The sequence below is a fragment of the Aspergillus costaricaensis genome, assembly GCF_003184835.1.
Source record: "Aspergillus costaricaensis CBS 115574 unplaced genomic scaffold BO79scaffold_5, whole genome shotgun sequence".
NCBI lineage: Eukaryota > Fungi > Ascomycota > Eurotiomycetes > Eurotiales > Aspergillaceae > Aspergillus > Aspergillus costaricensis.
This window is the reverse complement of record NW_020291805.1, coordinates 133,055-147,508: the sequence shown is the minus strand read 5'-3', so window position 1 is coordinate 147,508 and position 14,454 is coordinate 133,055. Positions and strand designations below refer to the sequence as shown.

The window sequence follows — 14,454 nt, the reverse complement described above, 5'->3', positions numbered from 1 at the left end:
TGTCAAATAGACTCCGCCTTCCCAATTCATGGCTGCACTGTACCCAATTGAGTATCTATCTCCTAATACGAACCAGCAAAAGAGCGAGTCCGAAGTACAAAGTAGTAATTTGAATCTTTTGCCGAGATGCGTCAAAAAACAGGGGAGTTGTAATACGGCATACACTAAACCGAGATTAGACCGACCAGCGGCGACTCCTATTGGTGAATGGGGCCACGCAGGGCGGGATTCCCTGCTTTGTTCCCTGCGTATCAAACCGTCCTCGTACTGCCCCATACTGACTTTTACTCACTTTTAGTTACTGTCAAACCTACACGGGCCGGTTTGAAGAGAAATTTTCCCAATGAAAACCCCCCTCTCTCTGCTGGATCGGCGTCATTGTTAGTATATGATTTCTCGCTCGTCGGAGTTCCTTGCTCTCTACTAGTACTTTTTTACTTCTTCTAATCTCAATCCTCCTCCACTTTCTTTCCCTTCTCCTCTCCCTTTTCCCTCTTCTCTTCCTCTCTCTCTCCCCGCCTTTCAGCCTCCTTCCATCCCTTGAAGAGCTGAATATTTTCGCTCCTCTCCCTTTCTTTCCCCCGCAGATCACGATGCGTCTGTGCACGCCACCTTCACCCCTCGCAGCAGCACAAGGTTTCGCAGCGTCTGCCAGCTCCGTTGCACGTCGTTCAGTCGTGCGCCCACGTGGTGGCCTCGTTGGGCGGAAATGCTAGTTTCGTCGCCCTCTCCGTCCGCCGCCCTGCGACCATCCCCCTCCCCTTCCACCACCACCACTACTACCACCACTACCACTCATCATTCCCATTCTCATCCCCTTCCCCATTCTCAGTCGCATCCTCATCCGTCCCCTCATTCCCAACCTTCTTCTTCTTCTTCTTCCTACTCTTCATATCCACGACAGCCTGCGCGTCAGCATTATGAGCCCGCCGGGCACGCTTCTTCTGCAGCTGCATCTTCCAACTCTCGTTTCGACCCGCAATCCTCTCGGGTGGCCATCGAAGAACTTCGATCGGCCCTAAACCGGCATACCGTTGGCTCATCCCCTCCCGGGCCCTCAGGGGATATCCCTCGCGGTCGCATGTCCGCCGGGCTGACCTCCTCTGGGGGCGGAAGTAGCACCACGTCTCATCCGCCTGCTGACGCCGCCATTCCCGCCTCCAATCCCATGCGCCCTGCTCAGGATCGTCCTGCCAATAACGTGTCTGTCCCAGCCGTACCTGCAGCCTCCGTTCCCGCCTCAGGTGCCCAATCTACGTCGACTCCCCCAATGCCGGTCCCCAACAGCGCTGGCTCCGGGTCCAACAAACGTAACAGCCCGAACGACCCTCCGGTCGGTGGTGAGCGAGCCGCGGGTCTAGCTCACGCTGACCTCGAGGGCTCTCAGACAAAACGAATGCGACCGGACGTTCCGGCAGTCAAGTTGCTGCCGGAGCGGTACGAGCTGGCGGATCCTCGGGATATTGTTGTGTTGATCTCGAGCATGTTGATGGAGCTGATCCGGTTTAACGACAAGATCCCTCTGAATCAAGGTCGCTTGACACGCTTCCACTCGCGGTCGCCGCCGCGAATTTCGGTGCATGACTACCTCCAGCGACTCACCACCCATGCTACGCTGTCCCCTCCGATCCTTCTGAGCATGGTGTACTACATTGATCGGCTCTGTGCTCTATACCCCGCCTTCACCGTGTCCAGTCTGACGATTCATCGATTCCTCATTGCGAGCGCCACGGTAGCTAGCAAGGGTCTAAGCGACAGCTTTTGGACCAACAAAACCTACGCTCGGGTGGGTGGTATCACCATGACCGAGCTAGCCCTGCTTGAGTTGGAGTTCCTGTTCCGCGTAGAGTGGCGCATCGTGCCCGAACCCGAAGTGCTTGTAGACTACTACAAGAGCTTGGTCGAGCGATGTGATGGGTATGCGATCGGACGTGACAGTTGATCCTTTCTTTTCTCCGATGTCGACATTTGAGGTGCTTGCGAGCCAGGCATGAAGATTTAGATCGATTGCATATATTTCTGGGCTTGGATGGCGCAAGCTATGGATTACTACTACTACTATCTGGAGAGTTTGTGGGAAGACGATGTGTTTGTACCAGTACATATCACACATACACGGACATGGAGTTGATGTTGTTTCTGCATATTATGATGGCGGGGAGCGATCGATATCCTTTATGGCTGGTGTTGTTTGATTTACTGTTTTCCCGTTTTTGTTCCTTTTGATTTTTTCCGTTTTAGTGTCGTGTCTGGTTTTTACTCGTATACACACCCTGTACAGCATTCACAATACATGATATATTTCACTCTTCTCGGACGATAGAGGGATCGATTGGCCCACTATGTTCCACCCACTCGACCCATCGCTGGGCCCGCTCCGTTACCCCGAGTGGTTTAGGCGTCATCGAAAAAGACAGTGCTGGCTGTATTTGCTTACCCGTGCAGAAACATGACATGACGTCTTTTCCTACTCCTCTAGTCCCAATCCATCTTCTCTGCTAGGGCTTAGGTCCTAGGGCACAGGGTCTGCAATCCCGTGCATCCAGACGGAAAGTTATTCAGCTTCATCTTGCCGTTCTCACATCTCGACCCATACGGCGCAGCTAATTCCGCCAAATTGAGTATCCGCATTGAAAGAATGCCGTGATCGGACACATCGGCCATCCTCACTCTTCCCCTCCCATCGTTTACCTGCCCCTCCTCCACCCGCAACCCCGCCATAAAAGCCATCTCCCCCGCGAGATAAACCACCAAACTCAATGGACGTCGAGGAGCTTCTCCGCGGCATCAAGCCCCTCGAGGGCCAAGTCACCGCAATCCGGACCGTGCAAGAAACACGTCCCCGCGAAGACTACGGTGCGCCATGCCCAACCCACCCCACAATGACCTTACACGCATCTAACAACACCCTCAGCCGACGCCTACGTCACGGAAGTCAACGTCAAATGTGCCTCCAAAGTGATCAAGTGAGCTCTTCACTCCCAAACACTTCTCACCCCTTCACAGCTCACCTCCCATCTCCAACACCACAGAGTCCTGGACTCCCGCTTCCCCCGCGACTCCTCCCAACCACTCAGCCACCTCCGCCGCTTCGCAAAACACAACCAAATCCCCGAACACCTCCGTCCCCTTCTCCTGCGCGAGGGATCTTCGCCGGCGCAAACCATCTTCGTGCTCATCTCCCCGCCTCTTCCTGACATCGAGTCCCTCCAAGATGCTCTATCACAATTCGCGCCCCCAAACCCTACTGAAGGGGAGAACAGCAGCCCCCTCACCTTCCACACCATCCGCATTCCCCTCCAACCGCCCCTCACCCCCGTCCAAGCCGACGCATGGTCCAAAAGCATGTGGCCAGTCGTCTACAACCCCGCCGCACCGCGCGCCATGATCGCCCCGCCACCACACATCCTCGCCCGCGCGCGCGACTCCATCCAGCCCAAAGCAGGCCGGTACCTCGCTCTAGCGCAAAGGGTCGCAGACGAGGCAGAGCGATCCGGTCTAGGCCGCCGTGTCGGCGCCGTCGTCGTGGACCCAGACCTCGAAGCAGAAGCAGAAGCAGCACCCGACAACAGTGCCAACGATGATGGAATCCACTGGTCCGACGCCGTCGTGGCAGTAGCCGGCGACGGCCGATACACCCGGGCAGCCACGGGCACAGAAGAAACCCCCAACCCTCCGAACCAAATTGCAACAACCTACTCCCCCGACCACGAAGGCGGGCCCGAACTCCACGCCCTAATGCGCGCCGTGGACCTCATCGCCAGTAAACGTCGCGAAGACCGCCCAGGCTCATCAGCTACAAACCGGCCCTGTCTTACCGAGGTGGAGAGATATTTTCTATCTAAATCAGACGTCGACACTACTGCTGCTACAGAACCAACGGAACCCAACTCCGGATTCCAATCAAAGGAATCTACCCCCGTCCCCCCACCGGAGAAATATCAAAAGACCACAGAGACTTCGGCACAGCCTATTCACACTCACACTGAGATACAAGCATCAGCGTCAGCATCAACATCGCGCATCCGCCCCCGCTCTCAAGGCGGATACCTCTGCACTGATCTAGACGTATATCTGACCCATGAGCCGTGCATCTGCTGCAGTATGGGTCTGTTGCTCTCGCGCTTCCGGGCCGTGGTGTTTCCTCGGTCTGGGAGGATGGTCTCGGGTGGGTTGGCGTCGGAACCGGTGGTTGGGCCGGTTCTTGTGGAGGAAGGTCAGGGTGAGGGTAAGAATGAGGATGAGGATGTTGCTGAGAAGAAGGATAAGGATGATGATGGGTCGGTGGAAAGAGAGTATTATGGGTTGCATTGGCGGAAGGAGTTGAATTGGCGGGCGTTGGGGTTTGAGTTTGTGGAGGAGCAGGGGAGTGCAGAGGGGAGTGCAGAGGGGAGTGCAGAGTTGGGGGTGGCGTTTCATGCTTGATTTTATGGTGTGGGTAGGTCTAGGTATAGATGCATATGGTATAGGCGTCATGAAAGGGGCGTTGTTGGGGTGGGTGTAGTAGTGTTAGTATAACTACCAAGTCGTGATCCAAGGGACACATAAAAGCATGTAAGAAGGCTACGTCTACACATATGTTACAAAAAGCATCATGCTAACCTCGTCATTCATAATATTAAGCTAAGATATTATCAAATCAATGACTGGTTCCATAAAACCAACCAACTATTCGCATCTCATATGCAAGCAAGCGGCGGCTAGACATTTCCGCGTTTACTCATCCAGGCATTATTTCATCAAAGACCAGGACGTAGACCTTTTTTGTTCTGTAACTTCTTCTTTTCCAATTCATCCCCGCAGAAGCCGGGCACGGCGCGACAGAGGCGCAATCTTGCGAATGATGGGGTCATGAGGCGAGGTTTCGGCAACAGACATGTACAGCGCCTCGAGCCGTTGGCTGAGGATGTCCATGATTCTAGGCACAAGCTCGCGGATATCCGGGTCCTGATGTCTTGTTAGTACAGGTGCATACATTAAGATCAGGTGATTAAACATACCATCGGGTTGACCGTTTGCAGGACCACTTCCAGCCATGTCAGACGCTGCATGATGTTGGTCTGCAACGACGAAGTAACAGCAACGCCGACAGACAGACTGACAATAGGTGAAAGACTGGTCAGGTAGGAGGGATTCAGGCGCACAAACAGGTTGTCGAACAGGTCGGCCTGCTGGGAGGATTGGAGCCACTACATCACAATTAGCAAAGTCCGTAACATTCTCATGAATAAAGACGCACCTTGACTGAACCCTCTTCGAACCGACCGGCGTTGATCAGTTCAGCGATTTCTTCCAATTCAACTCGCTCGGGAGTTCTCGTGTCGGTAACCGCGGGTGCAACAGGCTGCTGCTGTTGCTGCTGCTGCTGTTGCTGTTGCTGCTGCACTGGTTCCGGCTGGGCCACCGGGGAGGCCAGGGCACGATTGAGTCGCAAAACTTCGCCCTGGAGCTGGGTCTGTGCCGTCGCCATGGAAGAAACAGTCTCAGAGAGTTCTCGCACGAGGGAAGTGAGCTGGTCAATCTTGGCGGCGTCATTCTGACGCTGCAGCTCGAACTGTCTTGCCTGGGCTTGCATCTGCTTCTCCATGGAGCTGGCAACCTTCTCCGCAGACTGCGCAGCAACGTTCCGGATAGCCGGGGCAACGGTGTTGTGAACAGCCTTGGAGACCTCGTTCTCTACCTGGCTAGCCAGCTTCTGGCCCACAGCATCCGACAAGACTCTCATCAAATCGGGGTGCTGGACGGCGCGAGTGACGGCTTCAGGGAGGGCCTGGCGCAGTTCACGGGGAACAACACCTCCGATCTGCTGAGAAATAACGGTGTTAAGTTGCTTGCCGACAGCAGCGGTAGTGATATCGCTCAAAGCAGGCACAACCTCAGTCTGAATGTTGCTCGACACGATGCGAGCCAGATTCTTCTCCACATTGTCAGACAGGGTGCTCGAGACCAAACGCAGGACTTGATCCTGCTTGGCTGCCGAGGCCGCATCCCAGCTACGGCGTTCTTCATCGAAGCGCTGATAGAGCCCTTCCACCTCACGGCCAAGGCTCTTGCTGAACTCGGATGACACAGCACTCTGCAAGGCTTCCAGATGCTTACTCAGAACAGCCGCAGAGTCGACAGTCACCAGGCCAGGTCCATAGGACGCCGAGGGAGCAGAAGCCGAGACGGGGGTAGGCGCAAGAGATGCCTTCTGTACATCGCCGTTGGATTGTTCAGCACTCGCAGGAGTCTGAATAGAGGCAACAAAGTCACCAGTGATGGGCTCAGTTCCAGTTGCAGGCTCCTTGCCCTTGACGGATGGCTCACCCGTTGGGGTGGCGGTCGCAGCACTCTTCTTCTTCTTCTTTTTATCAGCCTTGTCGGTGCTAGTAGCAGTAGTAGCAGGCTCAGGCTGTTCTTGGGCGGGCCTCCTCGTCACCAACTTGGTGGGCGACTGAGTACGCAGAGTGCTAGGACCGGCGGCGGCAGGAGCAGCGGCAGCCTCAGTGTTCAACTCAGGGATCTTCTTGGCGATCTCCTTAACTGCAGGCTTGGTAGGAGTAGGGGCAGAATCACCGTTGACCGAAGGCTCGTCTGCTACATAGGTGGGGAAGGTCTGCAGTTCAGCGATATCGATGAGGCCCTCTTCCAACGCATTGACGGGGCGAATGATCTTGTTGTCCGAGGTCCATCCCAAGTCTTCTTTCTTGATGTTCAAGCACGTCACTCCGCGGGAGTGCATAACGTAGAGTTCGAACAAGCCGTTCTCGTCGCCAGCGCTCTTAGTGACCGGGAGAAGGTCCAAGCTGCGGAGCTGTCCCTTGGAGGCGAAGGAGATCTCGCGGATGCCGCTCATGCATGCGGTAGACTCCGGCTTGGGCAGGCTGCTATCCTTCTCACCCGAGCGCTTGATGAAAGAAGCCTGCGACATCGCCTGCAGGTTGTACCTGGGGGCGGACAGGTGGACGAAATAGATGGAGTTCCGGGTGGGATGTCCGACGACAATGATGCCGGATGCCGGGTGGTAGGCGACACTGCAGATGGCGTCCGACTCGTTCTCATGGGGGAACTTGAGCTCCTGCACAGCCTTGCCCAGCCCAATATCCCAGAGCTGCAGGGTGTGGTTCTGCTTAAGACCCACCAGCACGTAACGAAGCGCCATCGACTTGACATAGGGACGCAGCTTGTCGATAAAGAGCACCGAAGTGGGCCACGACTTCTCGGTAGGGGAACCAGTAACGAAAGTGTTCAATGGAACCCGTACCTCAGCCGGGCCAGGCCCAGCGGTAAAGAAGGCAGGATTGCTAATCGCCTCCCGGATGTCCCAGAAGCGCAGTCGGCCGGTCTTGTCAAGAGAGGCAATGACAGTGTCGTCGTCGCTAAACATGAAGTCCTTGCCGGCCTTGCCGGTCGAGATTTTCAGAGCACGCTCCTTGAAGAACTTCTCAGTGTTGACGACGCGTTGGGGGCCTGCGACACCATAGCTAGGGTTCATAGCAGCCTGTGGCGAAACAACGTAGATGTTCTTTCCGCGGCCAATGGCAAAGAAACCAGGATGGCGAGAGCTCCGTTTGGCCCGCGTTTTCAGCTGGCCGCCCGAAGTGTTCTCGTCCGAGGCCGGGAAAGGTGGGAAAATGAGGCTCTCGCTCTCGAGAGCGTCCAGTTCGAAAAGATCCTTATCGGCGCGCGAGATCAAGGCCCAGTAGACTGCACCGCTCACGCCAATACCAAGGAGCGCCTGCTCCTCGGTGCTGCGGCCAGTTACCGCCTGCGAAGTACAGACAGCAACGTTGAACACGCGGTCACGAGCGGAGCGGAACACTTGCTTGTCACTTCCATCGTCCTGGCGAATGATACGCATGCCTCCGTTCTTTGCCAATGCATAGACGATGTAGTCGGAAGTAGCGGACGTCAAAGAGCGATCAAGCTGGTCGAAGTCCTTCTTAAGCCGAGCGATGTCCATGATGCCGTCATCCCGCAGAGTTGCAAGTTTCCCAGTGTGGGCCTTGACGATGATGGAGATGAAGGGCTTCAGAGGGAAGTTATGCACGGAGACGACACGCTCTTCCTCCTTCTCAGCGCTGTCCTCCGCGCTCTCCCAGCTGTCGGCCAGCGCATCGCCGCTGCCACTCTGAGAAGTCTCCTTCGCAGCAGCGGACGGGGCGGTGCCTTCAGTCTCTTCCTTGTCGGTCTTGTTGTTGACATGTTCAGTGTCCTCCTTCGCCTCAGCCGCCGTCTCGCGCAGGTGAGAAGCAACAGACGAAATAACTGCCTGAGCGCTCTCTTCCTGAGCTGACGCGATCTGAGACACCTGCTGCTCCGCAGCCTTGGAAGCAGCAGTATCCACCTCACGGCTGATTTCCTCCACGAGCTTGTCAACTACTTGTGTAACAGCTTCCTTCTGCTCCTCGGCCAGAACGGGCGATGTGGCGCGTTTATCCTCGGTGGACTCCACGGGGTTGGGCGCCGGCGCATTCTCAGCCTTGGTAGCAATGCTGACCTTCTTGGTCTTCATGATTTCCACGGCTGGACTCTCACTCCGAGACTTAGGCTGAGGAGACTTGACTCGAGGGGAGGCGGCAGCCAGCTGCTCAAATGGATTGACGTAGGTAAACATCGATTCCTTTCCGGAAGGCTTGTCTAGTTTCCCAGACAGAGGCTCCTCCGGACGGGCAGCCGACTCTCCGACAACCGGACCAGATGGCTGCAGGATGTTTCTCAACTCTGCCTCCGGCACGGGGGACTTGATGGGAGAGACAGTAGATGGAGACTGAGAGACAGGTCTCACAGGTCCTTCCGACACGTCCTGAGCCGGCTTGGGGCGGTTCAGCAGACGAAGCAACATCTCCTGAGTATTCTCTGCGGTCGGAACAGCAGAAGAGGAGCTCTCTGCCACACCGGGACTCGCAGCCGCAGCCCCAAGCTGACCAGGGTGAGTACCCGCCGGTCTAACAGGTGGAGCAGTGGATTGACCCTGTCCAAAGAGCGACGCGACAAGATCGGACGCAGAGATGTTCCTCGCATGGCCCGACGAAGCCTCTTCCGGAGCAGCAGCACGCGCCTCGGGGTATTTGGGCTGATCGATCCCAGCCATTACCGCGGGCGACTGCTGCTGCTGTTGCTGAGCAGGAGCAGCCGGAGGCTGGTTGAACTTGAGGAGGTTCAACAGGTTGACAGCACGGTCGGGGTTTTGCGGCAAGGGCTGATGATGCGGCTGCCGCTGCGGCTGCTGCTGGGGATAAATGTCCGCACGCGGAGTGGAAACGTTGGGACTAAGGATATCCGAGCCATGATGAGGCGGAGTATTAACGGGCGACGGGCTATGGATATTCGACGAGACGGATGGATGACGGTAGCCGTGGTGGTGGAGGTGTTGAGGGTGAGGGTAGCTCTGGCCGTCATAGGGCGGCTGGAACTGCTGCTGTTGCTGGCGGTAAGCAGGCTGGTACTGGCCGGGGTGCTGCTGCTGCTGTTGCTGCATGGGAGCATCATGAGCAGGGGTGCCCGATGGCGAGGGGCGCGGCCTGATGCTGGCCAGAAGGGCCTGAAGATCATTGGGGGTGGACATTTCTGTCGCTCGCCGGGGTGGAAGAGGCGACCTCCAAACGAAATTCAAGCTCCAAAGGTCGTGCGAAGAAGCTCTCTTTCGAGAGACAACAAGCGAGGCAAAGGAAAGAGAACGCGAGAAAAAGGAGCAGGCAGACTCGCGAAGGAGAAATAAAAAAGGAATGCAAGCAGAACAAGCAAGAAGACCAAAAGGACGGACTGACTATAGTACACAACGAAGGGGGAGAAAAGGGAGAAGGGAAGGAAGAAAGGGAAAAGAGGAAGAGAGAAGAGAAAGCTCGGCGAAGAGCGAGTCGAAGCGAGAAGCGGAAGAAATGAACGGCGGAGAGGTTTTTGTGGCTAGTGAATTTGGCAGGCGGTGTGGCTGATTTGCTTGCTTGTATGGTCAGGTATGGTATGTCTGTATGTATTGGGAAAAAGGATGAAGGGAAAAGGAAAGGCAAAGAATCACGAACCATAAATACTATCATCATCAGTACTGGTTATTATACTCGAGTCATAATTCACCGACATCGGTTTCACTTACAATTCAAATTCACACCTCACCAATTAACTGTCCATCCTCGGAAGTGAGGTACCTCGAACAACCTTACCGGTACCCTTCCCTTACATTTCCCTCGCCACCATCTCTTACTGTCTGTCACTGTCACCGTCACTCAACCAAACCAAACCAAACCAAACCACTTTATCACCGATCGACATCATTGCCGCAATTCCGTCCAAATACCTACTACCTACTACCTACCCTCACCAACCACTATCCCAAACGACCACCGACAAACCCCCAAACCAGCACCATGTTCTGTCTCCGGAGGTAAGCAAGCCAGCCAAACCCATCCATCCATACCGATATCTCCAAAATCATATATACTAAATGAAACAAAATATAGCTGGCTCCCCCTCCTCTTCATCCCAACAAACGCCTCTCCCCTCTTCATCATCTCCTTCGTGACCCTAACCTACATTCTTCACCGACCCTGCATCTACTGCTCCGCGCTCCTCCTCATCCTCTTCATTTCCTCCTGTCACTGGTCCGACAAATGTTTCTTCGATCTCCGCGGTGACTGGTTCTCTCCGCGTTACTCCACCACATTAGATACCACCACATCATCCAACGAAACCCTCGCCAGCTACGTCTTCGAAACAGTCAACAGCACCACCAAGGCCCTTGCCGGCGCCGTCGTCGAAGAAGCGCAACGCAGACTCGCCCTGAATGGAACGTTAGCCGCGGCGTCGTCGACGGGGACGGGGACGGGGACGATGACTTCCGCGCATGATGAGTGGACGGGTATTGGGCTTGAGTGGTTGAGGAGTCTTTTGGGGAGGAGGGAGTGGACGTTGCCGTGTGTGGATGTTAAGGTGAGGTTGTAATTTAGGGGGGTGTTCGCTTATTTATATACTTTATTGGGTGGGTTTGGGGGAAAGGCAGAGGGGGACGGAGGGATTTAGATTTTATATGGTTTAGTTTTTTCTGGTTCTCTTCTCACTTTGCCCTCACCCTTCATTTCAGTTCATTTTATTGTTTTGTCTTGTTGAAAGAGATCGGCATTCGCATGTTGTGTATATCTTCTCACTTCTCACTCTCACATCACCACAACCTCCCCTCATCTCTCTCCTCTGCACCCTCTCTCCTGTTCAAGTCCGCAGTCGAGATGGACGTCGATATAAACATAGAGAAATCGCGGTGGACTTGCAGCTAGCTGCATACATGATGCATATTATATATGTCCTCCTTGAAGAAAGACCTGGTATGGAGTGGGTTCGTGGGAAAATTCTCCGGTGTAACCTGCGGGGCTTTTATGTACATAACTATCATCTTCTGCCTTGTCCTGTTGTGTGCTGAAACGGATTGTCGTTGATAACGCGCTGCATATAGTAATCATCTTGATAGTTCATGTTGTCATGTAGTTAATTGTGGAAGTACGGTAGCAATTCTTGGGGTATAGATAGTATCATTATCGCCGGTCTTTGCACCCGAGGTCATATTATAGTACTGGTGATATATCGAGCGCGAAACCATAGTCTGCTGCAAATGTTGGTAAGGAAAGTAACGTCATCGTACTAATTACAATGCAAATAGGTATCTAGCTGGAAGCAAGAATTAAGCCCAAAGATAGATAGGTACCGGCTGTGATCACACACTCGTCAACAGGGCAAGTAGATCACATCCCACAGTAGATAGAATCAAGTCATAATCGAAGCATAAAACCACACCACGTCGCATCAAAAACATCATAAAACGTAAAAAGGTATCACAAAAGATGGCGAGAACATAGCCCGTCGTAAACTCCGTGGACGCGTCGAGTATGCGAAGAGCAAAGGGCGGGTATCGAAGCACCGATGTGCAAGGATCGTAGAGAAGTAATATAAACAAGTCGGACATGAGGAGGGAATGAGGGGAGTATTAATGGGGAAGAGGAGCTTTCCGCACTGAGTGCTCTAATGGTATGCACCTCCGGTTGTTATCGGCATAGGCCAATCGTCTTCGGTAATGCTGCTCCAGAAGCTCCATATCGTCCCAACTGCCAAAAGAGTGAATAGTGTCTCGAACAATGCGCCGTTGATCTTGCTGCCGGAGGCGTGGCAGAGGTGAACGCTGATCACGTATTCGAAGATTTGTCCGATAGCGAATAACAGGGCGGCAGCAGTTAAGTAGACTATTGACAAGTTAGACAGAAAGATTATCCGAAAATTGGTTGTCAACATACTCATTGGTCGAACTTCGCCCAAGATCCGAACAACTAGGACAGCCTCCAACACATAAAACGCGACGAGGCAGATGAGAGGAAAGAGCTGGTACAGCACATAGAGGGCAATGTTGCGATAGTTGTTTGCCTCGGTTGTCGCGAATTCACCAGTCCAATCGAAAGCCGTGTCCAGGGCGATATAGCCCGTTCCAATGAAGAGAACCAGGGCGGAGGCGAGGATTAGACCGATTGAGGCCGGGGTACCGTCGTCGAGGAATTGATAGCCCACCACGGCATTTAGAAAAAGAATCCAGCACGTTGCGGTGATTGCAGCGACATGTGCAGCGGAGAAGCCCTATGCATGCTGATTAGACACAGCAATCCGTGTGAGGAGTCGCACCACTAACCTTGCGCACTGCTGCATCCAGAGGGAAGCCGCCCACAGAGAAGATCTCGCAGATTTCAACGACGATAAATGCCAGCAGAAATATTTGCATTTCCCTATTCCAATCAGCACTTTTCCCTCCATGTTCCTTGTCCAATCATTTGTTGCGTACCTCCTTCCGACTGCCGCCCGTTTGCGATCCGACCTGAAGAGCAGGAACAGCGATACTAGGATGGAAACGAACGCGAGAAGAATCGAGCCTGTGGAGATTAGCGCTAAGAATTCCAACATGAGCCTGTCTGGTATGCCATACCCAGATTGCTGAGATAGCGGTTATCGCTGAGTTCGATACCGTGAAGCGGGCATCCTCCGTACGCCTCATTAGGGGGTTGGTTGTTGGAGACAAAGAGCTATCGGGAGCACATGGTCAGCCACATGGAATGTATCAATTGAGGATTGACAGCCGATGACAGGAACAGAAAAAGGCAGCCGGGGATAAAGTAAATTGGGGAAGGGAAAACGTACATTGCAGACGGGCAGTGTGGAATCTCGACAAAAGTCCTGCACATGCAGATCATTCACGGTCAGCTTCTTCGATATTCCGGCAGATGCAGACGATAGATCAATCGCAAACCCACGTTGAAATTGCCAAATTGTGTCGAACCCATGGCTAAAGAGGGATGAAGCGCGACACCATGCAACCAAGGTTACGGAGAGTAGGTGTGGTCAGACGGTGGTGATGGTGGTGGTGATGACGGTGAATAATTCGATCGAGTTCGGCAGACCCACGTCGGTCACGATGGCTCCGCTGCAGATCTGGAATGTGGGAACAAGAAGAGGGCACCAATTATGATTACACAGGAGGGTGATAAGGAGCAATAAGAATTAATTTTTTGACAGGGTGGGAAATTCGGCTTGAAACGACGGGAGAAAGAATGGGGCCAACAGGGACAGAGAGTGAGAGAGACAAGCTGCCCACGAAAAGGGAAAAACAAGGGAGGAAGAGAGACCAGGGGGAGGGGAGGGCCTGAGAGGCCGGGTTCACAATTCGACGTGCAGTCGGACAGTTGAAAGAAAGCGGGAAAAGGATGGAGCGGATTGATCGGAAGATTGAAAGACGAAAGAGGAACCGAAGGGGAAAGGAAGGGTAAATAATATCAGCAAGTCGAGGGAGACCGAGGGCGTGAGCCAAAGAATCGTGAAAGCGATAATCTCAAACACCGGCGCAGGTGGACGATCTGTAGGGCCGGGTGGGTATGTGTAGTAGTAGTAGTAGTATTGTAGTGGTAGTTATGTGTGGGGACGGGAACAAGCAGCGTCGTCGAGTAACAAAGTCATACACAAGTCTAGAATGACTGTGTGAAAAGATGAACGATCGATCAAGTTAAGATGAGAATAATAGAGAGGGAAGATAGAGAGACAACGGAGCGAGGAGGGGAAGACGAAGAAGATGATGATGCTGAGCCACGCTGTCCGGGCGAAAAGCGTCGGAAGAAAGCGAAAGAGAGAGAAAAGGAAGAAGAAGAAGAAGAAGAAGAAGAAGAAGAAGAAGAAGGGGAGGGGAAATGATGGGGAGAGAGATACTAGTAGTACTAATTCAGTACACAAGAAATAGACTAATCAATGTCGAGTCTAGCTTTGCTGTGCTGGAAAACAGAGCGTCGAGGGAAAACGAGATGGGATGGAATTAGTTCCAGACTGGCGCGGGTTTAGCGTTGAATTGGGAGATCTTTCGGGTGACGATGATAGGCAGTCCGAGTCCATCCCACCAGTCAGTCTAAGACTACTAAGACCCAGAAGGAAAGAAAGGCCCCGTTGCGCGACGCCTTCCAC

General features: G+C 53.8%; 6 protein-coding genes across 6 annotated transcripts; 4 read left to right on the top strand and 2 right to left on the bottom strand.

Annotated features, from left to right (window-relative positions):
• Window positions 1-390: 390 nt before the first annotated feature.
• Window positions 391-2,307, top strand: phoB (regulatory cyclin phoB). Its single transcript, XM_025682152.1, has one exon. It carries the CDS (start codon window positions 710-712, stop codon window positions 1,940-1,942), a length of 1,233 nt encoding a protein of 410 aa, XP_025543005.1. The 5' UTR covers window positions 391-709; the 3' UTR covers window positions 1,943-2,307.
• Window positions 2,030-2,647, top strand: BO79DRAFT_139269 (uncharacterized protein; the record flags this gene model as incomplete). Its single annotated transcript, XM_025678188.1, has 3 exons — window positions 2,030-2,098; window positions 2,326-2,439; window positions 2,510-2,647. The coding sequence occupies 3 exons, from the start codon at window positions 2,030-2,032 to the stop codon at window positions 2,645-2,647; spliced, it is 321 nt and encodes a 106-aa protein (XP_025543004.1).
• A 106-nt stretch (window positions 2,648-2,753) lies between these two features.
• Window positions 2,754-4,425, top strand: BO79DRAFT_188767 (putative tRNA-specific adenosine-34 deaminase subunit Tad3; the record flags this gene model as incomplete). Its single annotated transcript, XM_025680613.1, has 3 exons — window positions 2,754-2,856; window positions 2,915-2,966; window positions 3,033-4,425. The coding sequence occupies exons 1-3, from the start codon at window positions 2,760-2,762 to the stop codon at window positions 4,423-4,425; spliced, it is 1,542 nt and encodes a 513-aa protein (XP_025543003.1). The 5' UTR covers window positions 2,754-2,759.
• Window positions 4,426-4,604: 179 nt separating this feature from the next.
• BO79DRAFT_285151 (uncharacterized protein) lies at window positions 4,605-9,792 on the bottom strand. Its single transcript, XM_025688326.1, has 3 exons — window positions 5,240-9,792; window positions 5,001-5,189; window positions 4,605-4,947 (listed from the first exon to the last, which is right to left on the bottom strand). The coding sequence occupies exons 1-3, from the start codon at window positions 9,548-9,550 to the stop codon at window positions 4,792-4,794; spliced, it is 4,656 nt and encodes a 1,551-aa protein (XP_025543002.1). The 5' UTR covers window positions 9,551-9,792; the 3' UTR covers window positions 4,605-4,791.
• A 300-nt stretch (window positions 9,793-10,092) lies between these two features.
• On the top strand, window positions 10,093-10,960 carry BO79DRAFT_188761 (uncharacterized protein). The gene is made up of 2 exons (XM_025680612.1): window positions 10,093-10,363; window positions 10,440-10,960. The coding sequence occupies exons 1-2, from the start codon at window positions 10,347-10,349 to the stop codon at window positions 10,918-10,920; spliced, it is 498 nt and encodes a 165-aa protein (XP_025543001.1). The 5' UTR covers window positions 10,093-10,346; the 3' UTR covers window positions 10,921-10,960.
• A 750-nt stretch (window positions 10,961-11,710) lies between these two features.
• BO79DRAFT_62385 (chitin synthase export chaperone) lies at window positions 11,711-13,649 on the bottom strand. The gene is made up of 7 exons (XM_025689507.1): window positions 13,260-13,649; window positions 13,147-13,182; window positions 12,935-13,031; window positions 12,794-12,881; window positions 12,644-12,737; window positions 12,258-12,591; window positions 11,711-12,206 (listed from the first exon to the last, which is right to left on the bottom strand). Exons 1-7 carry the CDS (start codon window positions 13,287-13,289, stop codon window positions 11,989-11,991), a joined length of 897 nt encoding a protein of 298 aa, XP_025543000.1. The 5' UTR covers window positions 13,290-13,649; the 3' UTR covers window positions 11,711-11,988.
• Between the last annotated feature and the right edge of the window lie 805 nt (window positions 13,650-14,454).